Source organism: Trematomus bernacchii, unplaced genomic scaffold (assembly GCF_902827165.1).
Source record: "Trematomus bernacchii unplaced genomic scaffold, fTreBer1.1, whole genome shotgun sequence".
Classification (NCBI taxonomy): domain Eukaryota; kingdom Metazoa; phylum Chordata; class Actinopteri; order Perciformes; family Nototheniidae; genus Trematomus; species Trematomus bernacchii.
In genome coordinates this window covers 6,621,475-6,648,842 of record NW_022988050.1, presented here as the reverse complement: position 1 = coordinate 6,648,842, position 27,368 = coordinate 6,621,475, and the positions used below count along the sequence as shown (strand labels likewise).

At 37.6% G+C, this 27,368-nt stretch overlaps 1 protein-coding gene across 1 annotated transcript in view; it reads left to right on the top strand.

The window, feature by feature from the left end:
- Positions 1-25,347, top strand: part of atrnl1b (attractin-like 1b) — a 67,740-nt gene extending 42,393 nt beyond the window's left edge. The window contains exons 25-29 of the mRNA XM_034120083.1: positions 1,612-1,673; positions 5,789-5,867; positions 15,934-16,041; positions 22,662-22,776; positions 23,476-25,347. Of these exons, the coding sequence (XP_033975974.1) occupies positions 1,612-1,673; positions 5,789-5,867; positions 15,934-16,041; positions 22,662-22,776; positions 23,476-23,600 (489 nt within the window). The 3' untranslated portion in view covers positions 23,601-25,347. The remainder of the gene's footprint in view (positions 1-1,611; positions 1,674-5,788; positions 5,868-15,933; positions 16,042-22,661; positions 22,777-23,475) is intronic.
- Positions 25,348-27,368: the final 2,021 nt, after the last annotated feature.

The window sequence follows — 27,368 nt, the reverse complement described above, 5'->3', positions numbered from 1 at the left end:
AAATTAGATTAACCCCAAACGTATTGCTTTGACCTCGTATTGTATGAAAAGCAGGGTTGCAAGCACTGAAAGAACTGCTCCACTTACTAAAAACGCCAGAAAAACATGTGTGTAATGTGTGCTTTTCAGTCATTTCAGCCGTGTCAGCGAGCATCTCATTTCAGATCACTGATCTTATTATGTACCTAAAAGTGTAAGAGAAAGTCAATTGGTTGGAGACGTTAGACAAGAACACTAGACTCTGTACTGCTATAATCAACTTGAACATGCATATAGCTTTGTGTAAGACAAATATATTTAGCCCTGTAGCTTGTCAATTACAAGATAGTTGAGTGATAAGCAAAAACAAACATACTTTTCTTCTTCTCTTGGTAATACATATAACAAATTCATCAACCGTCCGTCATTGATCTGAATCACCAAGAATCATTGCTTTTGAATTTCTGCCTCATCAGTATTCATAACATCCAATATGACGCACATAATCAACCTCTAAAAGCTCATTTTGAGCCATATTACTTAACCCTCCGTGCTATTGAACCGGGGGGGACAGTACTGTTGCAGATGACGTTGTGTTGTCTTGATGCTCTCAGGGCTAAATGCCTTCAAAGCATCTACAGTAGATAATGACGTGTCACTAGGATGTGGCCTATCAGATGTGATTGAGCTGCTGGGTATGTGCAATCCTTCTTTTAATGAAGGTAAAATGTTATTTACTGCTGATATAAATACGCTAATCAGCTACATAAGAGATTCACTATTCTTATATATTTTTTACATTAGGCTGTCCCTTCACTCAATAGAATCCTTTTCAAATTAGGGAACAATTAAAGTGTGTAATGCTATAATTGTACCTTTCTTACTTACAGTAATTTATTGAACTGGGATGTTTTGGGGTATTTTTCTAGTCTTAAATGCAGAAACAAAATACGTAAAATAAAAAACTGCATTGCTTTCCATCTCTGGCCTCGAGTCATTAAAGTTACACTGCATTACATTAGATACCAGGTTTTACACAGACTCCCTAAAAACCTTTCTGTTTAAAAAAGCCTTTGATTAAACTTGTGCTTCTTTTTTCATATTACGCCCCTTACACTTTGGGATTAGTTTTTAGCAATGAAAGGTGCTTTACAAATACAATTTATTATTATTATTATACATTTGCATCAAAATGCATCAATAAATATGATCCAAAACTTCTAAGCAACAAAAAGTTATTTTCTTAGAAGCTTTCTGCCTTGTTTGTATCTTTTTCCAACAATTTTCTAAAAAGTAGAAGCTTTTAGTGAAGAATTCTCGCCAGTGACCTTTTAACGGGTCCATTCTGCTCTTACTGCCGACGTGAACTGTCAACACTAGATCACGTTAACCCCTTCACAATGTCCATCGAAAATAAACTCAAGATTGGCTGTGCTAAGTAGTTCCCTTTTTTAGAGTTAAATATTTCTTTATCACACATTCTCAATACATTTTAAATATAAAGTTCAGGTTTACTAACCCTAACCCCATTTGTATTGACTGATTAAGCCTGATTAACCTTTAGTATAGTCATTTATATATCAATTTTTCAAGATGTTTTTATAATTTCTCTTCTCTCTTTCCCTCCTCTAGATTGCCTTCTCGCAACACAACAGCATCATGGACCTTGTCCAGTTCTTTGTTACATTTTTCAGGTGAGTGAGTCCAATATGTAACACACTCATTCATGTCATTTGATTCAGCTCTTCAGCAGTCAAGAAGCATCATCCAGAATTTGACCCGCCACCTCTTCCTGTTCCGCTCCTGTCTCTCGGGGCTTATTGAGTTACTTGAGCCTGTTCTGTTAACCAAGTACATGTAAATGCTTCTTGTGTCTTCAAGGCAGCAATTTTCCTTTTTTCGAGTGGCAAATGAAGCAGCCAGTGACCAATTAAATAGGTGAATATTGCTCTGCGAGTGCCATCTAAAGAGCAGGCATGGGCGATCAAGATATGAGAAGCTCTTTAATCATTTTTCATCCGTAGAGCTGCGATGGAAATCTTTTCTCATTGAAATGTTGAAAATGAGTCAATTGAGTTCTCTCAAAGGCACTGAAGTCTGAATACATTAAGAGGATGCGAGTATAATTGGAAAATGTATGCTTTAAGTAAGATATCGGCCTTTTTTAGAAGCTTCAATAGATCAGCTTTGACTCCCCCCTTTTTAAAAGAGTTCCCTCTCAAAGCTTTGGTTACCGTATGCAAAACCAGCAGTGTATAAACTATAGTGGTTTGAATATTTAACTCTGTGTTATTGGTGACCTTTTATTTTCTCACCTAACACTGATAGTTCCTGACCGTAGTGCAGTTTCTGTGTATAAATGTGCGTTTACTTTATTTCAAGGTGTGCTCCCGATGGACTAACATATTGTCTGTGTAGCTGTCAAGGTGGGAATAGAAGACAGTCTTTGCCCAAGGCACCTGCCCGTCATTGCCCAGCCAACAATAACTTTCCCCGAAAAGCTGTCACACGATCAGTTATCTTCTGCCTCCATCCGATCAAATTACAGTTGAACACCCGAATTCAGGGATTTTTGGACCGAAAGGGGAGAAGGACAGCTTATTTTATCTAAAAATGTGTCTGACAGCTCCTTGCATCATTTGCACAGGAAACCATTTTAAATAGGGTCACAAAAGGGCACAGGGAATCATGTAGGAACAGTGTTTGTCCTTTTAAAGTAACAAATTAGCACTTTTCCTGGGCATTGTGTGTGTGTGTGTGTGTGTGTGTGTGTGTGTGTGTGTGTGTGTGTGTGTGTGTGTGTGTGTGTGTGTGTGTGTGTGTGTGTGTGTGTGTGTGTGTGTGGTGTGTGTGTGTGTGTGTGTGTGTGTGTGTGTGTGTGTGTGTGTGTGTGTGTGTGTGTGTGTGTGTGTGTGTGTGTGTGTGTGTGTGTGTGTGTGTGTGTGTGTGTGTGTGTGGTGTGTGTGTGTGTGTGTGTGTGTGTGTGTGTGTGTGTGTGTGTGTGTGTGTGTGTGTGTGTGTGTGTGTGTGTGTGTGTGTGTGTGTGTGTGTGTGTGTGTGTGTGTGTGTGTGTGGTGTGTGTGTGTGTGTGTGTGTGTGTGTGTGTGTGTGTGTGTGTGTGTGTGTGTGTGTGTGTGTGTGTGTGTGTGTGTGTGTGTGTGCGACCTGCGGGAAACATAATCAGCCTGATGACGAAATGTCAAATCACCCCACAGGGTTTCTAGACCTCCTTGTATGAGAGATAGGGGTGAAGAAATTATGCCATGACTGCTAACCCACGCTTGTCCCTCCTTCTGTTGTTTTTCTCTTCCATGTTTATTCAACTATCCCCTCAAGCTTTTTCAATACATGCCGTTTAACAGTATTTTTTACAAATTTTCCACACTGCTACCTTGTCTAACTGACTTCATGGACAATATTTACTTGCACAGCACTTAGTTGTTATCTAATGAGAGTCTGATTGTTTTGTGTGTTCTGATTAGATACTGTATAAAGTCTAATAGGACGCTGCTTCACACTTGCACTGGAACCCCATGGTCTAATCTATATTAATTAACACGTGTCATTCATGCTACATCTGTGTGTGTGTGTATTTACAGAATGTCTAGTTGTGTACACTTGCACATGAGTTATCTCTTTGTTTTCCAACCATACACAGTAGACTTATTAAGAAGCATGCACACATGATCTGTTCATCAACTTTATTCACTCAAAACTGAACAAATAACATTTTAATATTTTAAAGAAGTTCTGGCTTGTAGATCACTATATCATTTGCTACCCTACAAGAAATAATTATGTGTTCCTATTTGGCATTTCAAGGTTGCTTTTTCTACAGAGGATCATGTTTTAGCAGCCTATAAAGCATCTAGGAAGCAGGTATAGAAAATATTGATTGCTTTTCCCATTTGGTAACTGTAGCCTTGTGGTTACAGAGATGATCATGTATTTAACATTTTCTTTAGTTGATTTTCTTCTCTGCCAAAGGCCACTTTTACATTACACTATATTAAGTAACATATTTGGCTGTGTACTACTAAAAACCTTTCTGAGATCAGTACAATTAGGAAAATTGCAATGTGCGACTGCTTGTTTGCTTTCATCATGAGTAGTTAAGTTAACACCTGCTGTTACTAACTATCGAACATCAATAAGTACTTGTAGATAACTTAAGTGCATCCTTTGTTTTAAGACTTTTATATTTGTCCTTCACTACCTTAAGGCGATAGAACATGAATGACTGCAGAACTGCTTTATTAACAGCTGAAGCAGAAGGAACAGCAAAGGGGATTTAAGCCGTCTAAAATAGTGATGATGAAAGCCAAACACCTGTCTAGGGATTTTTGTCACTTCTGCCACATGGAAATGTCATTGAAGCCCACACAGCTTCCCCCTTCTCCATTCACTGTTATCTTCAAAGCGTTCTAAGATGGTGCAAGTATTTCTAAAAGAATGAAAAGGTGTACCTCTCAAATAAATTCCACTTTTCTCTTTTTTTTTTTTTTTTAAAGCTTGGTGGCCCACTCTTTGCTTTATTTGAGAGGCTGAATTTTCCAAGTGTTATCACGCTCCTCACAGACGTTATCGTTCAATTGACTTGCAGGTGTGGCCGGCAAAATGAAAGCCTGCGAGTTAAAATATGAAACAAAAGGGCCTATGAAATTAGAGCTAGTCATGTGTCTCTGGTGAAATGTGCTTATTGGACCAGGCTGCCCTTTCTTTTAGAAATGTGGCATGTCCCTGAAGACGAGGGCTCATTGGTCATATTACATTACGGTATAGGTTTCAAATCCAAATATGATTTTCTTTGTTCCTGGACAACAGGAAAAGAGTCATTCTCATCCAGTGGGTACAGAATAGAAAGAAGGATATCATCAAATACGTGTTAGTAAATGAATATAAATGAAAGAGTTCACCTTTTTTGCCATATGTTTTACCAAACCACATTGATCAGTGTCCTATGTGTTGCTGTGACAACGATCTCTTTCCCTTCAGCCCATAATAATCCTACCGCTCTCATCTGTCACCAGGATAATGAAGTGGAAGCTTTCAATCAGTCATATTTTTATATCCCAGCAGCCCTCGGACCTTGTTGAATTTCCCTTGACTAATGATTTTACTCTTGGGTTATTAAGTGAAGTAATCGGCCAAAATATTCAGTTTGCCAAGAAATTGATGTGATACCTCTTCATATCATATCTGTTTTGTCCTTTTTTTAAAGTAAGAGTGAAACTATGAATATTCAAGTCTGTTTGAGGCAGTAATAATGTAGTTTTTCACAAAATACTATATCACCTATTATACAGTAAAGGCTTTAATAAAATCAAAAAATGTGTGCAATGCATATAGATATAGAACACAAAGCAGTACAATAAGTACAGGACATATAACCTTGATAGAAATCTGTGTAATTCATTATCTGAATTAAAAGTGTAAGATGTGTGCATTTTGAAAGTCAAACCTTTTTGGCAGACATGAGGAAAGACTCAAATGTGTGCGTTAATGTTTAAATATATCAAGAAAACAGTGTGAAAACACAAATTATTGACATGTAAATTCCTAAAAATGCTTGGAAGAGAATGTAAAACCACAACATTTGTTAAAAATCCAATATATATAGTAGAGAATCTTACAATATGAATCTCTTCTGGGTTGCATGTTCATATTCTGTTTGTATCTACTGATGCTTTTAAATACCCAAGGGTTGACCGCTACCTATATGCAATGTAAATATGTGTGCACTTCCTCAGGTACAGATGTTATTAGTTAAAGTCATGCTGATTGATATTGTTTCCTCTCTCTCCTCCAGTTGCTTCCTGTCTCTCCTCCTGGTGGCTGCAGTGGTTTGGAAGATCAAACAGACCTGCTGGGCTTCACGACGGAGAGAAGTAAGTCCTTAAAACACATTCTGTGGACATATGACCATTACAATATTTTAAAAACTTGCAGTTAACATTGTAGAAATACTTAACAATATGCTAGCTAAGGCAGCATTATTGTTAAAATCTAAACAACAATCGAAAAGGTCAGTATGTGTCAATGGCTAGGACGTCACATTTTATAAAGGTTTATATTCTCCAAAAGTAAATATGGTTTAAAGTAGAGATCATTCAGAAATTAATGATTGAAGTAGCCTAGAAGTAAGTTGAGATACTGTGAATAACTCAAGGAAAAGGGGATAGAAAGTAACATTAATATTCAGAGTTACTTTGAAAGATGGGGATGAAAGATGAGATGACTGGCAGTAAAAATAAATAAGAGGGCAAGAAAGAGGAAGTAAGGAAATGGAGGAAGTGCGCAAATATATGTAAATTCAGCCTTGAACTCAAACTGCATGTGGTGGTTCCTGGTTTCTGTGAAAGCTGCCATCATTTCCATCTCTTCAGACCGAATCCTATATTCTCCTAGATGCTGTCAGATACTTGATATCAGGAAGTTTAATTTGGTGCTCATCCAGCCTTATGACCCGCAGTCTGCTAATAAAGCTCCCACAATTTATTTCCCCTTTGGGCATGACATTGATTATCAAAAGATCCACATTTTTATACCCTGTAATTGATATATGAAAATAAACAAGAATGATAGCTGCCGCAACTCGGGAATCATGCCTATCCAAAGAATTAAAGTCAATAAAAGTTAATGCAGGCAGATGGGCTCACGTCATTGAAATTCTGCTCACTTTTGCTGTCTGCTCTTGGCATTCCCGTCATCTGTTTGTCACTGCCCTTCAGCTGCCACATGAAGACAGATTCATATTTAAATAAAGATCTCTCTCAATTTCAGGTGATTGAAAAGTTTTGTCACCAGCCAAACAAAATACTTCTTATTCTCTGAGAAGGACTGACAGAGTTGTTTGTGGATGACGCATCAGCTTGTATTTATTAATTTAAGTTAAGTTAAGTTTAGCCCTTTTAGCAACAGGACATTATTATTTTTTTTTACCTTTTTTTAAAACATCACATTCCTCATAGTGATCTTATTTCTGAATTTGAATCCTAAACCTTTTTGTTGTTTTTTTGCTACAGCTTTTGTTGGCTGCTGATTTGTGATTTATCCAGGTTTGATTGAAAAGGTTTTTAAAACTGTAGCTACAATCTGACTAGCCTAAGACATTTTGATCCTTTATGCAGTTAAATCCTGTTAATACTGTCATACTGGTTAACCAGTTTCTCAAAAATGTCTGCCACATGGCTTTATGAAGCTGAGAAAAAGAATACCTTTAAGATTCCTGTCGTGGCATTTTCAGCTGCCCTACTTTTGACCACACGATGTAAAGATGCGCTGTGTGTTGGTCACCTCTTCCTGAAAGCTGTGACAGTCTTCAGGGCTTCAGTGCCTTTTCAGCTTTGCATGTAGACTTTAACATCATCTCATGTGGATGTCAACCTTTCACATGTCCAAAACCAGCAGGACAATTTGAAGTGATGTTATCTAAAGTAGTTCAGGTCTGTCTATCATTCTGCCAGAGTAAAACGGTTTTATGTTTGGAATGGGGCATCCACTTATGTAAGTACTTGAGTCTGAAATGTCTTTAGCTATAAGGTCAAACCACTATAGCTGTTTTTATATCTGCAGACCTCAAGCTGCAATCAATGTAAGGCAAGGCAAGGCAAGGCAAGTTTATTTATATAGCACCTTTCAACACAAGGCAATTCAAAGTGCTTTACAAAAATGGAAGACATTATGAAAATGGCATTTAAAATCAGTCATTAAAAAGAAAAGATAATAAAATAAACATTAAAAGAAAAAATACATGGATAAAAGTTACAGTGCAGTTTAAGATGTGAATAGTTCAATTAAAAGCAGCGGCAAAAAGAAAAGTCTTCAGCCTGGATTTAAAAGTAGTAAGAGTTGCAGCGGACCTGCAGGTTTCTGGGAGTTTGTTCCAGATATTTGGAGCATAATAACTGAACGCTGCTTTACCATGTTTAGTTCTGACTCTGGGGACAGAAAGCTGACCAGTCCCTGAAGACCTGAGAGTTCTGGATGGTTCATCATTTAGCAGGAGGTCAGACATGTATTTTGGGCCTAAACCATTCAAAGCTTTATAAACCAGCAACAATATTTTGAAATCTATTCTTTGACACACAGGAAGCCAGTGTAAGGACTTCAGAACAGGAGTGATGTGATCCACTTTCTTAGTGTTAGTGAGGACTCGAGCAGTGGCGTTCTGAATTAGCTGCAGCTTTCTAATAGATTTTTTAGTGAGACCTGTAAAGACACCATTACAGTAGTCGAGTCTACTGAAGATAAAAGCATCGACAAGTTTTTCCAAATCCTGCTGTGACATTAGTCTTTTAATCCTAGATATGTTCTTTAGGTGATAGTAGGCTGATTTAGTAACTGTTTTAATGTGACTGTTGAAACTCAGGTCAGAGTCCATGACTACACCTAGATTTCTGGCTTTATCTGTTGTTTTGAACATTGCAGACTGAAGCTCAGCGCTAACTTTTATACGTTCTGCCATGGCTCCAAAAACCATTACCTCAGTTTTATCTTTGTTTAATTGGAGAAAGTTCTGACACATCCAGTCATTGATTTGTTCAATGCACTTACTCAGTGTTTGAATTGGAGCATAATCTCCTGGTGAAATTGTTACGTACATTTGTGTGTCATCCGCATAGCTATGGTAACTTATTTTGTTGTTTTTCATTATCTGAGCCAGTGGTAGCATGTAGATGTTAAAGAGAAGAGGCCCCAAGATGGAGCCTTGAGGTACCCCACATGTCATATTTGTCAACTCTGATGTGTATTTACCTATAGAAACAACGTTTTTTCTGTCCTTTAAGTAGGACTCAAACCAATTTAGAACTGTTGCCGAAAGTCCCACCCAGTTTTCTAGTCGGTCTTGTAATATGTTGTGGTCAACAGTGTCAAACGCAGCACTGAGATCTAATAATACTAACACTGAAGTTCTGCCACTGTCTGTGTTTAAGTGGATGTCATTGAAGACCTTTACAAGAGCAGTCTCAGTGCTGTGGTTTGGACGAAATCCTGACTGGAACACATCCAAACAGTTATTTAAATGCAAGAAGTTACTCAACTGTTGAAATACAACTTTTTCAATGATTTTACCTAGAAATGGCAGGTTTGATATTGGCCTGTAATTGTTCATTACTGAAGCATCTAGATTATTCTTTTTTAAGAGCGGTTTAATGACTGCAGTTTTCAGGGCCTCTGGAAAAATACCTGAGTGAAGAGATGTGTTTACTATATGAAGTAGATCTGAGGCCATGCAAGGAAAATCCTGTTGGAATAATATCAAGGCAGCAGGAGGAGGATTTCAGAAGTTGAATAATGTCCTCTAAGTTTTTACCATTAATCTGATGGAATTGTGTCATGGTGTTTGAATTGATATTAGGTGGACATAGGGACAACACATTTGCTGTACCTGATGCAGAGGCACTGACTGCTTGTCTAATTTTCTGAATGTTGTCAGTGAAGAAGGAGGCAAAATCATTGCACGCCCTGGTGGATAGAAATTCAGAGGCTACTGACACTGGGGGGTTAGTTAGTCTGTCGACGGTAGCAAACAAGGCACGTGCGTTGTTTTTGTTTTTGGTAATGATGTCAGAGAAGAAAGACTGTCGTGCGTTTTTCACGCAATGTAAGCTTTTTATGTAGGTGTAGAGCCTTATGTTTATTACCACCAATATGACTGATACAAAAAGTACCCGTTTACTAACACAAACACACATTTATCATAGAATTGAATACAAATAAAAACAACAGTTTGTCCTCTGACCAACCTCCAATTTAAATATTGTTCTCATTTGTTTTACTCTGTTATCAGACAGGTGCAGACATAATAAATCTCTAAATAGAAAATAAGATCTTCTTCCATTTATATGGAACAGTACATTTTTGCTTTGTTGTTTATTTGCTTTCTTAAAGGGAAACTATACATTAAAGTATTAGTCTCTAATTCAAAGTGCGCACAATTTTATGCCGCGATTAACAAAACCAAAAGTGCATTTGTTCTTGTCAAATCTAAAGTATCATATGAATGTATATTTTTAGTTAAGCATATAAAGATGTTTCTATATTTTCCCCCATTTAGACATTTCGAATTTAAATATTAAGAATTATAAACTGTGCCGTTATTTTTAGCATCCTCATATGGTACAATACAATCAGCATTTGTCTTAATTAAATGTCTTTCTTCTTTATATGGCCAATTACAAAAATGACAGTTCATTAGATTTGTATTGACCAGTTTTTGTAAATGAAGAACAAGGGATTATGAAAGACAAAATCTCTAGTTGTGCTCTACAATTTAAATTGTTCATTAACTGTCCATCCTACAATGTTATAGGAGTCCAATGCTAAATCAAAAGAGTGCTCTTCATCCAAAAAAGTGATCCAGTTTGTGATGGCATTAATAACAAATCATTTCCCAAATGGCTTGTAATAATAGCCGGTCTTGTTGCATACAGCATCCCATCATAAAGTAACTAAAGTGAAGTTATAATCAGAGATTCAGTGGAATTTGTGATGACTCGCTTGTGTTGAGAGACAGGAGCAAGTCTTGTATGGTATCAGATGATTGGCTGAGTGTTATGCCTGCTTCATTTAAAAGGGCTTGTGATCAGCCCATGCATTTACGAGGCTTGTCCAAATATGGACAGGTAGGATTTGGGCTGGAGGCCATCTAAAGCTCACAAGCCCCCATTTAACATAAGTACATGGAATAAACTAGTGGTAATGAGGCCTCTAGAGATAGCTGGGACAATAATGAGTCACTGATCCAGCCCAGTGACATATGGAAGTTTGATAGTGATTGATCTTTTTGGATTGGCTTCCTCTATTGAAGTCCTACTGTTTCCTGCTAGACATAAACATCTATGTGTTGAAATCAAACAGTTTTTAAAAAATGTAATGTTTTACTTAAAAGACATTTGACGTGAATTTTTTACCAAACCAAGCTGCCATTGTCTGTTTGTAATGTGGAAATTAGCTGAAGATAAGAAAAACAGCCTCTTAAGAAACATTAGGTGGTAAATGTGTAATTCCTGGAGTGCTCTTATTCACTCAAAGCTGATCTTCCAGCACACTAATGCACTTTCTCTTTTTTGTCAGGAGTTGAAAGGACTTGTATCTGAATAATTTGAGTTGAGGATAGGTGACGAGACTGGGGTCCTGTGGGTGGGGGGGGACAAAGGGATGAAAAGACGGCAGCTGTAAATGCCACGGAGGAGGACGAGGGCTGACCTCTTTGAAGCTACCTGTGGGGGGAACGGGGGGGAGGGGGCCCTGACATTTCACAAGACTGCAACACGGAAGATGTCTTACACACAAACATGTGGATGTATCTAATGCTCTCTTTATCTCTCTCGCACACTCTTACCAACACGTGCATAAACGCTTGCACTCTGAAAGCCCTCCAAACTATTATTCAGCAGCCGTTACCATAAAAAGGTCATTTTTTTAAGCATTCCATAAATCGACAAGTGAATAATAAGGATATTTATTTAAAACACATATATGTTTTCTGCTTCACTGATGTTGTTCATTTCTTATTGTCTCATTTACATTATTTAACAACGGTAGTGGTGTTGCTATAGTGACAACAATATTGGTTTGATACAATACCTTTTTCTCTTTCACCACCAACAGATCACATTTTTATTTACCTATTTTATCAACTACTACCCGAATTGTCACCAAGCAATTCACGGTGACAATTATTTTATATTTTGTCATAACAATTGTGAGGCACTAAGGTAGAAATACAGAACTTGAACACTGATATTATTAAAGAGAATGTCAGCTTGCACATAATTGATGGCGGATGAAGTTGCATTGCGGTCCAGGTTTATAATTTTGGGGGGGGTTTGGTGTTATTTTCATTTTGATGCACTCCCAGCTGGCTTTATTTAGGCTTTTTTCATTCAGATTTGTAGTTGTTCGGAACGAAGTGTTGTTTCTGTAAAAGAAAAGAACATGCATACGTTCTCAGTGTAATACTAATGACTGTAAACCACCCATTTCGATCAACACAACTCTATTATCTATGTGCTTGCATTGACAAATCTGAAAGCAACACATTGTCCACATAATCCTCCCATGCCCCTTGAAGAGACCAATCAGCGGCCATCGATTGCTATAATAAGATTATCCTGCTCTTAAGCCCCTGGTCACCTTGATTGTCCCGTGTTTGGTTTAAAGTTTGCACTCTAATAATTTCCTCTAAAGAAACAGATGATTGAACGTTCCTGTGATTAGGATATTGGATAGGATCTCAGGATATTGTTTACCCTTGGACTGTACCACTAATGAGCAAAAAGAAATTACAGCAAGGGAACATTTAATGAATATTTTATGTTAGAGTTTAACCTTATTACTTATCTTTTTACCACGACTTTATATTGTTGTATTTCATTGATTTCTTGCTTCTTAAGCCTATACAAAACCACCAAACATATCAGTATGGCATACAGTGATGGAATATCTTCATTGAGTTTAATCCCATTGTTTGTACAGATTGTGAAAGCATTTGTTTTATTTTATTTTCCGTTTTGTTTTCTTCAGTTTCTTCTGCAGGGCAGCGCCTTGTGGGCACAGCCAGTGATCTTTGAAAAGGACAAAGTGACCTGCTTAGGTGTAGGAAATGCTCAGAGGCGGGATGACACTTACCCTTTTATAGGATCCAATGAAGGGAGCAAAATGCTGTATTCAAAAGACGGATAATTCATGCACTCATCTGCCAAGTTAATCAAGAGGCATAGCAGCGCACCCTTATCGCAAAAGTGAATGGCTCCAGCTTGTATTCTTGACCAAATCAGAAACCGTTTTTGCTTTCGAAGGGTCCGCTCCTGTCTTTTGTCTTTTACTTACAGTAGTGTTCATTTGTAGAGTCTATCTGGTAATACAGTGGCCTTTTGATGATTGTATTCCAAGCACATTCTTTGATGCCTGTGCCGCACACAGCAAAGCTTCTGTTCTCCTTTTTTTGCTATAAATGCATTCTGCAACATGATAAATAACATTACTGCTATCTGACATTTAGGATGAATGTTGTTGGATTTGAGGCTCTTGTGTTGGAAACCGTAATAAGCCGTGAGCTGTTTTCTTGTTTTGCAACAACCCCGCCGGGCCCTCCATCTTGCTTTTATCTTTTGGAAAAGGGCAAAAATTTCTCATTTTGACCTGCAGTGGCCCAGCAGCTTAAATCTAGCGGTTTGGTGTTGCTGGTTTTGATGTTTAATAGTAGAGATGTACAACAATCTAACCCGAGCCCTTTGATTTAAAGTTTAGAAATCAAAGCTTCAAAAAGAAAAATCAATCGCGTGATCAATCTCAATTTCATGTGGCTGTTGTTCTCTCTGTCCCACCTTAACCTCCCCCAGGGAATGTTTTCAGAGTGATTCAACAATTCTCTCACTCACTCCCCCTTCAGTGAGCCTTGACAACTAGCCAGTGTTGATCATTCAAAATGCGTCATTATGGGCTGCATCGATACAAAAAATGCCTTATTTATGATTCACAAAACATAAATAAAACCCACTGACCATATTTCTCAGTTTTTGCATTTTTACATTTTGACTTATTTTATTTTATAAAAAAAGGTGGAAGCCTAGGCATTTTAAAATAAATGATAAACAATAAACACATCTTTTTTTACACTTTTAACATGCATTTAGAAGACGTCATTAGCTTACATTGTGTCAGGAAGTGATTTTCACTGTTGAATATCAAGAAGAAAATGCTTTTCATTACATTGTTGTCTGCCATTTCATGCGTTTCAGACAGGTTAGAGTGCATTTACTCTAAATGTTTCTTAAAGATCAGCTATATTTGAGAACATGCCGTTTTGATTTTTTGCTTGTAAGCCTGTGCAAGGTTTTTTTTAGTCAACCTCTATAAAAAGCCACAGATGATTGAAGCGCTGGACGTAGAACAGCATGTGCAAGTACTAATAATGAGGCACTGTTTGCTTTAAAATATCTAATCAAGGTTTTTGACATAATTGAATACCACCATTTCCGTCAATTGTCTATGTTTTCCTGTGTACACCCCCAACAGAAATATAACAACTTGATAAAAATGAATACAGTTCTCTGGCTTTCTCCAATTGTCATATAGATGGGGACATTGATTCCCCATGAGTGTCGTCTTCAGATTTTGTTTTTCTCCACTTGTTCGCTTGTACAATGCTATCAACCTCTCCAGACCTCATCTGAAATTTGCCAATTAATATCCAGACTAATGAATACTTAATTAAATTCAGAGCGAGTGAGTGTGGGGGGTCTGGACAGAAGAATATCAGGGTTCATTACTACACCAAGGACAAATTCCTATTCAGGTTTCAAGACCACCAGAAAACTCAGAGCCATAAAACTATTGACCCAGTTTTATTGTACGGGTAATGTGAGATAATTGGAAAGTGCCAAACAATCAAGTGTACCTGGAAAATCATTAAAGAGGTGGACAATGAAATCAATGCTTGGATTTACATAAATGCATAGCCCCTCCATGTAAGACCACAGTAGATAAATGAATGCTACTCACTATTGTTGACCATTGCTTTTGCTGCTGAAATGACATCTGTTTGTCAGATTGTTTTTGCTGAAGCTAGCTAACTTTATAAGCTATCAATGTCTCTGCCTGACTTTCTAATAAAACCATCTGACACATTTTGAACCAAAATCCGTATCAAAAGGGTCTTAAATGCACACTTAGTATAGACAATTGAAATAAAATTGTGCTAAAAGATTGATAAAGCTAACCGTTCCCAAGCAAAATTGTATTAGTCAATTTATTGAACATGTCAGAAACAAAAGAAACAACAATAATTATCATAATAATTATAACAAAGAGAAGCACAACAAACGTTCAAGGTACAAAATTCTCAAATAATCTCTGTCATGTTCAACAGGAGCAGGAAGCAGCTTAAAAACATTTCTGGTCCTACCCCCTCTAGCGTATATTTTTCTTGAAAATAAAATATTAGGTCATCGTCATCAGCATCCGTGATGTTAGTAGGTATTAAGCTAGTTGTATCTCAGCATTACTTTCAAACAAGCTTACGTTTGGTAGTAAGCTAGTTAGCCAGGCATGCTAATATATGCTGCCATGTTTTTTTTATTTCTTCAGTAAAGAACGGGCACATCTTGATGCCGATCATCACAACCGCTCTGTGTGCGTTGTAATCTGAAGTACAATTAGATCCTAATGCTCAACACTTAAGCTCATCACAAATCCAATACCAATCAGTGATGTCCTTGGCGCTAAAATGGTGGCTTGTTAAGATATTGATCAGACACTGCGTTGCTGATGAAATGGTGCTCGTTGTTTTACAATATTGATTGGTGGGGAACAAGAGAGTGTAGTTTCTTTACAGTTTAGGTAACAGGAATGGTGTCACTCTTAACGCTTACCGCAGTATTTCTAAGCGGAGAGTTGTTTTTTTGAATATTGAAAAAAATAAAAAAAGTTTTTGTATTTTTTCGGGTCTATAATATAATATATATATATATATATAATATAAAAAGCCACAGATGATTGAAGCGCTGGACGTAGAACAGCATGTGCAAGTACTAATAATGAGGCACTGTTTGCTTTAAAATATCTAATCAAGGTTCGGGTCTATAATATAACATAACAAAATCCTCAAATTATTCTGGGCTTGGTGGGTTTAGAGGCACAATTAAATAATATTGTACTTATTTCTATTAATATGGATATTGCATAAATTTAGTGTGTATTTATGGCACTAGGGAAGTTGTTGTGTTTGTATGCATGGTATTGATTTAAGTGTCTTCCTGCAAGTCCTCTTTATGAAAAAGGCTGAAATAAAATATATGTTTTTTCAACATCATACGAACCCCAATGTGCTTTCTATTGATTTATGATGCTATATTTCATGTAATCAATGTACGCACTTATATTTATTAATATTTGATTATTTAATTTAACCATATTTCGAACTCCTTTCTGTGTTTGTTATTACAGCAGCTGATGAGAGAGCGTCAGCAGATGGCCAGTCGTCCGTTTGCCTCAGTCGCGCTCTCACTGGATTCCAGGGGAGAAGAAACGGAACTGTTGCATCCTGTGGTTGAAGTGAGTCACGCACACACGCACGCACGCACGCACGCACACACACACACACACACACACACACACACGCACTTAATGTTAACAACAACAACTGCATACCATAATAGTCTTCCATATTACAGGCTGGCACTTTTGTTTTTGTATCGTCCTCATCTCACCATCACATGATTTCACCCAAAGTGTTCTTGAGTCCTTCAAAGCACCAAAGACACCCATTGGAGAATCTCAATCCAGAATTTGTAAGTGCTTCCACTGACATCGCTACAATAGTTTTGTTGTGCCACATAATTGGACGTTATTGTGATGTACTCAACCAACTCATGCCCTCCACTCGCAATAAGTCTGCCTTTTATCCACTCCTCACATCAGTAAGAAATCGGCCATTGATGGTCCTTTATTCCCATGTCCCTCTCTCTATGAATTGTCCTCTGCAATCAGGGCGACAGACTTGCTGACATTTTTCAATCGATGTTATAAATGTTCTGCGAAATGATATCGTCATGAAGGAAAAAGATTAATATAGATTTTTCAAGCAAAAATATGTTATGGTTGGAAAAAGGTGGTCATTACTTTGAAAAGCTTCACTGAATTGAAAAGGGATTGCTCTGATATTAAAAGGATGACGTCAGGATGCTTTATTGAACATTTCATGATTGTTCTTTTACCTGTAGTGTGCATGTCTTCATTTAACATAATTTCTCCTCCAGGGTTATTTGCTGGGAACATGACGCATACTATTTCCTTCAAATTGTGATTCATTAGGCTCACATGCACATCCCGAAATGTTCTATCCAGTCCCTACCTCACCTATTTATTCCCGCCATGTGAATACCTCTCATAAAAATAGAAAGCAGTTCCGAAATCTGGCGCTTAGCACAGTCCAGGGCTCGGTGACACATGGGATAAAAGCATAGCTTGAAGCAATATGGGGAGCTACATCCTCAAATTGACATCTGAGGTCCAGCAGTGTTTCCTCAGCTAGAACCACCTCTGTGTCACCTGCCGCTGAGAGGAATAAAATCACTGTGGCAACCAGGAAAGAGGCCCCTGCATTAGCTATTAATGTCTAATGCTGAGTGGTACTCACCGTGCATTACTGTGTTGTGAAGGGCAATGTAAAGAGCGAAAGAGGAGAAAAACAATGCTTCTCTGAGTGCACCTTTTTGTTGTGCTTTTAGAGCAGCTACGTACCGTCTGAATCTGAACAGTTTTGGAGACTATTGCTTTGCCTTGATTTAAGTAAAAGGTTAATTATACACTTGTCCTCAGAATGTATGCTTTAATCTGTTATTCAAGCGTTTATACCAGGAGTGTTGCTCCCTTTTCTGCACTCTCTGCAAAAGTGAGAGAGTTTGCATCCACTGGAGAGTATTGCTGTGTAAACCATACCCAAAGCTGTTCTGGAAACGATAACTGGGAAAAGATGTCTTCAGTCTTCTGTTTCTTGACCCTTTCAAGATGCAGAGTGAACCTAGGAATGCTTGACTTTCAGTTTCCCTTAGATGTCCCTACAGCTTTTGTAGAAGTTAGTATCACAGTTTGGCCAGACAAAACACCTGAGAAAACTGATTGACATGCCTGTGTCCTGAATGTATTTCAGCTTTATCCTGAATGCTAATTAGTAAAATAGTACACAGTATATTCGGGATACAGGCACATTTCCAAATGTGTTACCCATTATTTAAAAATAAAGGTATTATGAAAACAATCTTTTAACTGCTGTCAAAATAGTAAATCCAGCAAACAAAGTGTGTGTCAAATGGCATCCAATGAGTTGAGATGCAAGCATTACTTTATGCATGGTGTCCAGATGTAAAGTACACACACATAACATTATTCATTTCCTGAAAGGTCATACAACATACCTTGCAGGTAAACAAAAGGCAACACTTATTTAACTGTTGAAAATATGTGTTTTCAGACATGTAGTTGCCATAGAACTTTTTTCTATTGAAATCTCTGATTGTAAAAAAGATGTATTGCATATACTTAATTGCATTAAGTATCTATAGAGTAGGGCTGCTCGATTATGGCAAAAATCATAATCACGATTATTTTGGCCAATAATTGATATCACGATTATTAAAAAACGATTATCCATTTACTTTGAAAACATCCATTTATTGAAAAAAAAAATGTGAACAGTATGTTTTTAACAGTTGATTACCCTGAACTTTCAGTATAATTCAACTGAAAACACATAAAAAAAACAAAAAACGTTGCAAGCCAAAATCGTAATCGAGATTAAAATACGATTAATTGCACAGCCCTACTATAGAGCTCTGGAAAGATTTAAGAGACCACTTCAAAATGATCAGTTTCTCTGGTTTTACTATTTAAAGTTATGTGTTTGAGTAAAATAAACATTTGTTGTTATTATTCTATAAACTACTGACGACATTTCTCGGTGTTGGAATTGAACAGACACTGGAATGGAATGGCTGCCAAACACATTGAGATTTGAGAACATTTTCTCTTCATTTCTTCTAGAGCTTTGTGATATATTTTAATATATAGGAGCAAAAGGTCATAACTCAACCATCTTTTTAAATATACCTGTGTGCTTTGGACTCATCTCAAAAGAAGAACTAGTTTTCAGTGTGCCAAATGCATATGTTGGCCCACATAGAGCTCCATCACATGCCCTGGCTCCAGCTGAAGGTGAACCATATGAAATGAGCTTAATTCTCTTTATAAAGGTTGATTGGTCAGCATCTGGCACCACTTAGCTATCGGAAGCATTTGTTGATGTCAAAGAGGACACTGATGTCACGCTAGCACTAATGGTTCTGTATTTGATCCTTCAGATCTGCTTGTACATCCAACTCAGAGCGTTCACTGAGTAAGTGAAGGCAATGCTTTTGTTTGTAACTCAACTATATTATAAAATAAGTCTCTACCTCAATGTATTTTCGAGTCTAAAACACGGTTGATTTGGATACAGGTTAAATTGCTAATGTAAGAATATATAAACGTACATTCATTTGACTTTAAGGACATAGTTCGGAGCATATTTTAGAATATCATAACCCAACTAATGGATGATCCAGCTAACACAGGAAACACAGAAGGACTTCCGTACCAAAATGATCCCTCGCATCCATTTAAACTCATTTTTAGGGTCTTCTTCTCCGTTTGCACTGATCTCACTGCATTAGTTATTACCAGCTTTTTCTCACTGAGACCCTCCAGCTGGTCCGAGAGCAAATTACAACAGCCTTTGTGCCAATTCTTTCCATTTTTGGTCCATTTGAAACCCAGGAGATGGACATTGCTTTTAGTGAGCAAGATGTCAACAGCTGTTGGACAGAGAGCCAATCAGGGCCCACAGGTTGCAGTGTCACAGATGTCTCTATCACTATGGCCGGCATTCAACATATGGGAGCGCTAACAGAAAGCTAGTGTGATGGATGACACCTGTCAGCAGGCCAAAGGGATGCAGACACATTGTGTGTGTGTGTGTGTGCATGTATGTGTGTGTATGGGCTCGAAAGATTATGAATGAGCTTGATTAATGCATGGTGGAATTGCAGGCTGTGTCCTTTGAAAGATATGAAAATGGAGACAGCCATTTAAAAAAAAAAAAAGCCACCTCTGTAATTGAAATGAAATTATTTATTGATGGGGTTTTTTACTCTGAATTTTGGATGATTATCCTAGATTAATATAATCACTTTGCAGATATAGTAAGAAGAAATAAGTTGCTATAATGGCTTCCTAGGTTACAAGAGCATGGTGCAAGGTAGAGCAGTAACTACAGTAATAGCTTTGTAACATGGCAACAAAGAGAGTAAACAACCATGTGTCAAAGAGAAAAATATAATCTAAATGTAAGCCAGTTTCATATTGTATGTTGTAAGGCAATCCATCTAATAGTCAGGCCAAAAGTGGCGTTGGAGAAAAAGGTCTGAGACCAGAGTTTGAAGGATCATTCTCTGGGGATCATGACAATGTATACGAAATGTCATTAACACATTGCTATCCCTGGAGCAATGGCTGAAATGGCATTTGCCACGTAATAAATTAAACATATCCATTTAATACCCAATGATTAACACAGTATTTCTAGAATTCTACAATAAATTAGTTTCGAACGGCTGTAATGATGTTTCAACCAGTGGTCCATGTAAATGTGGTTTGCAGTGGAATATGCTTTAATAAAAACTCAGCATGGGTTACAGTAAATGAACTCCCTTGCTTGGCTGTGGCTTGTATACTGTGGCTGCTCATTAGCAGCATCTCTTGAATGGTCATGAAATGGCTGGAAATGTAATTGCCCTTGTATGTCAGCGGTAAATTGAAATGGGCCTCTCGATCATGAATGTCCCCGAAGAGAAGCAATATGAGAATACTGTGTTCTGATCATGGGCCCTAATGGGGTCGAGTCATATTGCAGATAAACAATCGGTAAGGCTCGATAAGGCATGTCTGCAATACATTACATTACATGTTACTTGTTAATACAGAAACATGCCTCCTTTTGTGCAGCGAAACACTTGTGATTGATAAGAGAGTTAAGCAGTGGAGGAACGTAACATACATTTGACTAGTATTACGTATTTTACTTGATGTTCTGACATACTTGTACTTAGCATTTCCATTTTATGCAACACATTTAATGATACTTCTGCTGCATTACATTTGGAGCCAAATATTATTATATTTACTCCACTACATGAATTCAACACTTATATTTACTAGATATTTTGTACCTATAAAAACATATAAAATGCTTACTTTATATGAAATTATCCTTCACTGTATTATGAATCTACCCAGTATCAAGGGTAAGTAACTACATTTGTCTCAACTCTAAAAAACTGACATATAAATAAATAACATGTATTTGTTGTTGATAAAAACACAATAGTTATCCAACAATAATACTGTAACACATCTGCATACTGAGTACTTTTGATTATTGAAGTACATTTTGCTGATAACATCTGTACTTCAACATAATTTGTACTTGTAATTTTACTGTGGTCCTGAGTATTTTAAGACCACAGTATTTCTACTTTTACTCATTCAAAGGATATTTAGTACTTCTTCCACCTCTATTATTGATTATTTTTAAAGTAAAGTATGCTCTTTATTTAAATGAAACATATAGTTGAATTGGAGATATCAGAATTTGTAATGTGAACACTCGTGAAGTTATATGGCCTGAGCAAAAAGTGCAGTAAATGTTGGGCTTCTTATAAAGGTTTAACCACTGATTAACAATTGGAGTTTGTGTCCAGTGTAACGACTGATTAACAATCTGAGTTTATGTCTGTCACATTTAATATACGTTCTTCTCCTACATTGCTCCACCTTTGTCCTGCTCTCTGTTCTCCTCATCTCTCCGTCCCTCTGTATCAGTTCCAGATGATTAGCAGTTCAGGCAGATCGGAATTAACCCAGGCCAATGTGGACAGCTTTTATAACCTCAGCAAATTATTCAAATGTGACAAAGAGGGTTCTCTTTTGATGAAGGACGAATCGAGTAACCTCTCAGAATCAACGTTCAAAAGTATCTTTGGGTTAATCCTTTAAAGAAAGAAGGTTTCATTAGAAATGACACTGCATGTTTCATAGGAACAAGATTGCACTTTTATATTAAGGACTCCAAATCTGCATGTAGTTTCGACTATCAAATATACCTAACAAATAAGCATCAGTGTTTCAGTGAAATATATGTTCCACATTGATTCCAAAGAGCACATCCCACCCCCCCGATTCTTTTGTTGTTTCCCTAACATTTTGTCTCTTCTGGCTCTTTCATCTCCATTTTCAATTCAGCAAGCCCCAGAAAAAAAGTCAATTCTATTCAGACATGTTATTATTCCCCAATTTCTCTCCCCTCATCCAAAACATGTTGTGAAACCCTTGACATTCATTATCAGGATGACATGTTTTTCACGCCTGAGAAAAACTGTTTTGGCCATTAACTGAGAGGGTAGGTCATTGTCGCAACACATGGACTGACAGACACACGCACACGCACACGCACACGCACACACACACATGTAGCAACTCCAACGGCTAATCTGTGTGCCTGTTGTTCTCCTGATCCTCAACTACCAAGGGTTTCCAATCATGGCTGCCACATCACTTTGATTTAAGATGGGATGGTAAAGTGATTGTGGGATTATAATCCATCAAATCAATAAAGTTGTATCTTTTATCCTGTTTGTCCCACATTGCCTCAAAGTACTAGTATTGGTGTTGTCTTTGCAGGATGCAGTTGTTTTTACTGTAAACATTACTATAAATTAAGGGATATTTTTCCGTTTGGAAAAGTGAATTTCTATATTACTTCCCCTATATTTTGTTTTATAGCACTATGTATAGACTTACTGTTGATGTATCTTTCTGTACAAGATTGTAAACACAAACAAAAGGAAGCTACAAAAATGTTGAACATGGAACCAAATCATTTGAATATGAAAAGCAAAACGCCAAAGTTTGTTCTGAAACGAGAATAAACACGGTCTGCTTTCACACGCTTGCAAGCTCTATAACCCTCTTTTTGCTGGGGAGGAGGGTCCAACTAGGAGTGTTGTTATTACAAACCATAAATGACAAATCCTAATTATTGTACCTTTCTTAAATGAAATGTTTTTAATCTTTGTTCTCAGGGTGCACCTAAACCCGTTGCCATGGAGCCGTGTTCAGGAGGAAAAGCTGCTGTGTTGACCGTCCTCATGCGTCTTCCCTCTGGGCTCTCAGACTTACCTCCTCCAGGACAGTCAGGTAACACACACGCAGCACACACACACACACACACACACACCACACACCACACACACACACCACACACCACACACACACACACACACACACACACACACACACACACACACACACACACACACACACCACACACACACACACACACACACACACACACACACACACACACACACAGACCATGAGAGAGAAGGTCATAAACCTTTTGCTCAGCCTAGGTTTTGTACGAAAGTGCCATGTTTTTAATCAGAGCATGGTTTATTCACCCATAAGTCTGTCTGTCTGTAAATATTTGATGTACTTTTAAGATGGCAGGACACAACCGACTTTCATTGTATTTAATAATTAAGTCTTAAAATCTTCTATTTCCAACATCACAAACAGCCAGCTTGTGCACCTTCCAAAAAACACTTAACACATAACGCACATACACACAAAGAAAAATACAATTCTTCCACAAATTAATAAAACTACTATGATCTTACTGCTGAAAATGTGCTTCCAATCCTCAACGGTAAAAAAACAAATTTACTCCAGGAAGCTGCAAAACATTCTACATAAAATTGGGTGTTTGAACTAAGATAGACAAGCCTGTAATATCCATTGATGTGGTTTTGTACTGAACAAAGCAATCTGTTGAAATTGCTGTTTTTCTTGATTGTTTGTTTTTTACAACCCCTTTTTTTCTTTCTCCTTCTTTAGGACTCATCGTTGCCAGTGCGTTGATAGACATTTCACAGCAGAAACCATCAGATTTTAAGGACAAGTCCCATGGTTTAAAGAACAGAAAAGCCCATCATCCATCGCACCAAGGCACCTGTGTCTGAGTCAGAGACATGGCATGGCTACATGTAGAAAATAACACTTGGCTGCTACCACTCGAGTTTTCACTGAAACTTGCAAAGTCCACAAGAGCACAACCCTGCTAACCTTTCCTGCCCTCGGCTCTTGTCTACGTAAATCCACTTCTGGTCACCTGATCTCCAATCTCTGGAACCAATTAACTCCAACTAGATGGAGCCTAATGTTCAGCAAAACTTGTTGAGGGAACCTGCCTGATCAGCGACATCAGAGACAGATTCATCGCGAGGATTCGCTCCCACCGAAGCTTCAGTCGTGACACCTCATCATCCATTTTGCTCAGCATGAGGGAAGGTGTCTGTACATTAGGTCAGATCATCACGTCACATTCTGCCTATGGGGGTTTTGTTATTTTTGCTTGCCAACAAGTGGTATTCTATGGTGCTAAAGCATTTAGTTCCTATGCGAATGCCTTTTGCTAAATCACTCTGCCTTTTCGCGGGGACAGCTATGCGCTAGGCCTCTTTTTAACACCCCCGTGATAGTGTTTTGACAACACCACTTTGCCAATTACCATTAATGATCTGTTTTAGCATTTCCTGTACATAGGTCTCATCCAGCCAGCTGAAGCTAAAGTCTGTATTTTCTGTGTAATACATAATACAAATGCTGCAGAGAGACTGCAAACACTACCAGCAGCACGGAGGGAACACTGCTAACTGGAAGAGGCACGGACAAACCATCAGTCATAGGACAAAAGCATGGAACAACTCGGAAACCATAGGAACAATTAGATGCATTTAATTAGCAAACTGGAAGTTTCATTTGTCACAAACTGCCAGATTTGTTTTTTTTTGTGTGTGCTTACTGTTACAAAGAAGTTACATAATGCAAAGAAACACCGACGTTCTGGTGGATCTTTACTGTACTTTGTTATTGTGTCATTTTGCTGTGCAACTTTTTACACTTGCCCTTGGATTGGTGTGGTGGGCAGATGCCGTCGAAGAAAAAGATGTCTGCTTTAAAAAAAAAAAAAAAAAAGACCAGGGACATCACGCTCCTGTTTACCAGTTTGTTTCGTATGTTTTTTTTAAGAGCCCTATGACTTTATTTCCTTCCTTTAGTACAAGGAGTTACGTTACCTTTTTTTATAATGCCTTGGATTTCCATGGAAGGAGCGGGCCTGTTGATCTGCAGAATTTTAAAAAGCTGTGTGACCATTTTTAGCCCCGGCCTCCCCCCCCCCACCCCCCCCCCCCCGAGCTGTACAGTGTCTTGTTGGAACAAATGTGAGTCTTTGTCACTCTTATCTCTTGAGATACGTTTGTCAGGTTTTTATGACAGAACGGCAAGAGATTATCATTTATTTTAGGCCTTGTCACCTGTTACTATTATATCTATGATACATTGTCTTTTGCTACACTTGTGAAAAGAGCATTTCTGTTAATATTCTTTCTTTTGATATTTAACAGATTCCTGTGTAATAGCATTTAACTTGATTTTATCGTTGACTTAAATCGGTTGTTTTGGACTGTATGGGCATTGTCTTTTTTGTTGCAAACCTGTCCCTATGATGCATTTCATAAGGACAGTATGCCAGCTATTGTGTTTTTATTTTGTGTTTGTAGAGTAATCCGATTACAGTGTCATTACACAGGAATTGGGGTCAAACTGTACCGTGAACAAAAGATGATAAACTGCATATCAGTATCTTCAGTGTATTTTAAAAATGGACAACATGCCAGAAAATAAAAAAAACGGACCTTTAAAATCTTTTGTGCATCTCGAGTCTTGTGTATTTTTAATGTGGACAATTTGTGTTTTTTTTTTACATGATTGACAATCATCCACACCGTTTTGAATTTGAGGATTCAAGTTTTCTATCTTGGAAAAGTCCAATTGAAATGGAATAAGACGCATCGATGAAGCTTGTTATCATTTATTCTTCCTCTACAGTCCTGATAACGGGCAAATGTAATCAAAACCCAAATGCCAGTTAAGTTAAATCTATTTTTACCTTTTAATATTCAGCAGGCATGCAGTCAAAACAAGCAAACAAGTGCAACGGTTCTGATTGAAAAAGGATAGTAGTTGATTGGACAAATACATTACAAAAAAGAAATTATCCGGTAACAAACTTTTTCATTTCTATTGCGAAGGTTGGCTGTACATGTGACAGAAAAGAACATGCTGCATTAGCCCTTTTGATAACCCGCCAGATTAAGAGGTTTGTCCTTCGATGTGCCAACACATGAGTGCTTGAGCCGCTCTTCAGCCTAAAGTGCTGTGCATTTGAACAAGGATGTAAAGAAAAAGGGATGCAGCCTGCCAAAGAGCTACTCTAGAATCATCACTAACTCAACAGTATACTTATTAGCTGCATGCACTTGGAGAAAAGCCACCATAGGACCCTAAAGGAGTTTGGCTATGTTTTAATATTGTTGATACCAAGACATCTAAAGAGAAAACCATTTAGCGCTACTGTATTAAGGTAAATGTAAGATTTTTTTACTTAGATTTTAAACAATGCCCCTTTTTCAGAGGAATAGTGTACTACAGGGGGTCCAAACTTTTTTCACTGAGGGCCAAATACCAACACAGTCTCACGGCATTTCGTGTTATAGTCACCAACACCTAACCCTGTCAACGATTTTAAAAGCAATGTATTTCTATTGGTAGTATGTTTCGTGCCTGCACCAAATAATAACAAATTAGAAGGACATTTTTTTTTTTAAATACAGATTTCAGTATTCTGAGGCTCTGAGCCCCATTTCTTTTCCTCGCGGATGGCAAAAAAACTCCAACATTATACAATTTAAAATAAAAGGGTTAGGCTTAGGGTGTATTGAGTAAGAAAATGTTTTTAAACACACAGCTTCCGGTCTTCCAAGACCCGACCGGACAAAAAAGACGTGGTGCAGGCACGAAACATACTACCAATAGAAATACATTGCTTTTAACCCAAGCATGCATGAGTTTTTGACCTTAACTCTCTATAACTCTCTAGTTTCTATGTTAAAGGACAATCTTCCCGCCCTGTCTGCACTTGTTAAAGAGGGGTGAGGCTCTGAAGTTGACGGGTGGTCTCTGCAGCTGCATTGTGCTTTGCAATTTCGTAGTACTTACAGCTGCCAGTCCTGCATGTGAAGTGCTGTATGACTCTCATGTCCTCCCCTGCTGTTTGAGTGATGTTGACAATAGACACATCTTTCAAAAAGCCACATTAGTACAAACGTTGCCATTTGTGCAGAAGCCAAAGCCAATATAGTCGCGTTATGAATAATGAATGATAGAAAAGCTAGATAGAAAAAAGGTGTGAGAGAGATTGTTCCTAAAAATCAGGATAAAGGGTAATCCCAAATTACAATTGTATGTTCATTTATACATCTTCTGAACAAGACTGATGATTTATGCAAATAGAGCAGACTGTAAATATTAAAACAAAGAAAAATATGTGCTGATTTATAGATATACAATGCAGCACACCATATACTATATGTATATATTGTCAAGATGTATTGTAGCTTTATAATGTTTTTGCTTTTTAATCAATACATACACATTTATTTAGCAAGTCCTTGTGCATATGATATTAAAATGTGATATAAATGGCCCTGTTTTAGAAAAAAATATCTAAGAAGGCACTGAAATCTGAGGGCTTTTCACCAAACATGCTGCTGGTGTTCAAAGGTGTGACTGAATGTTATCTTTCAAACTGACAGCTGAGTGAACAGAGGTTATTGCTAAGTACTGAAGAGGGATGCACCAAAAATATTCAGCATGACTGCTGTGCT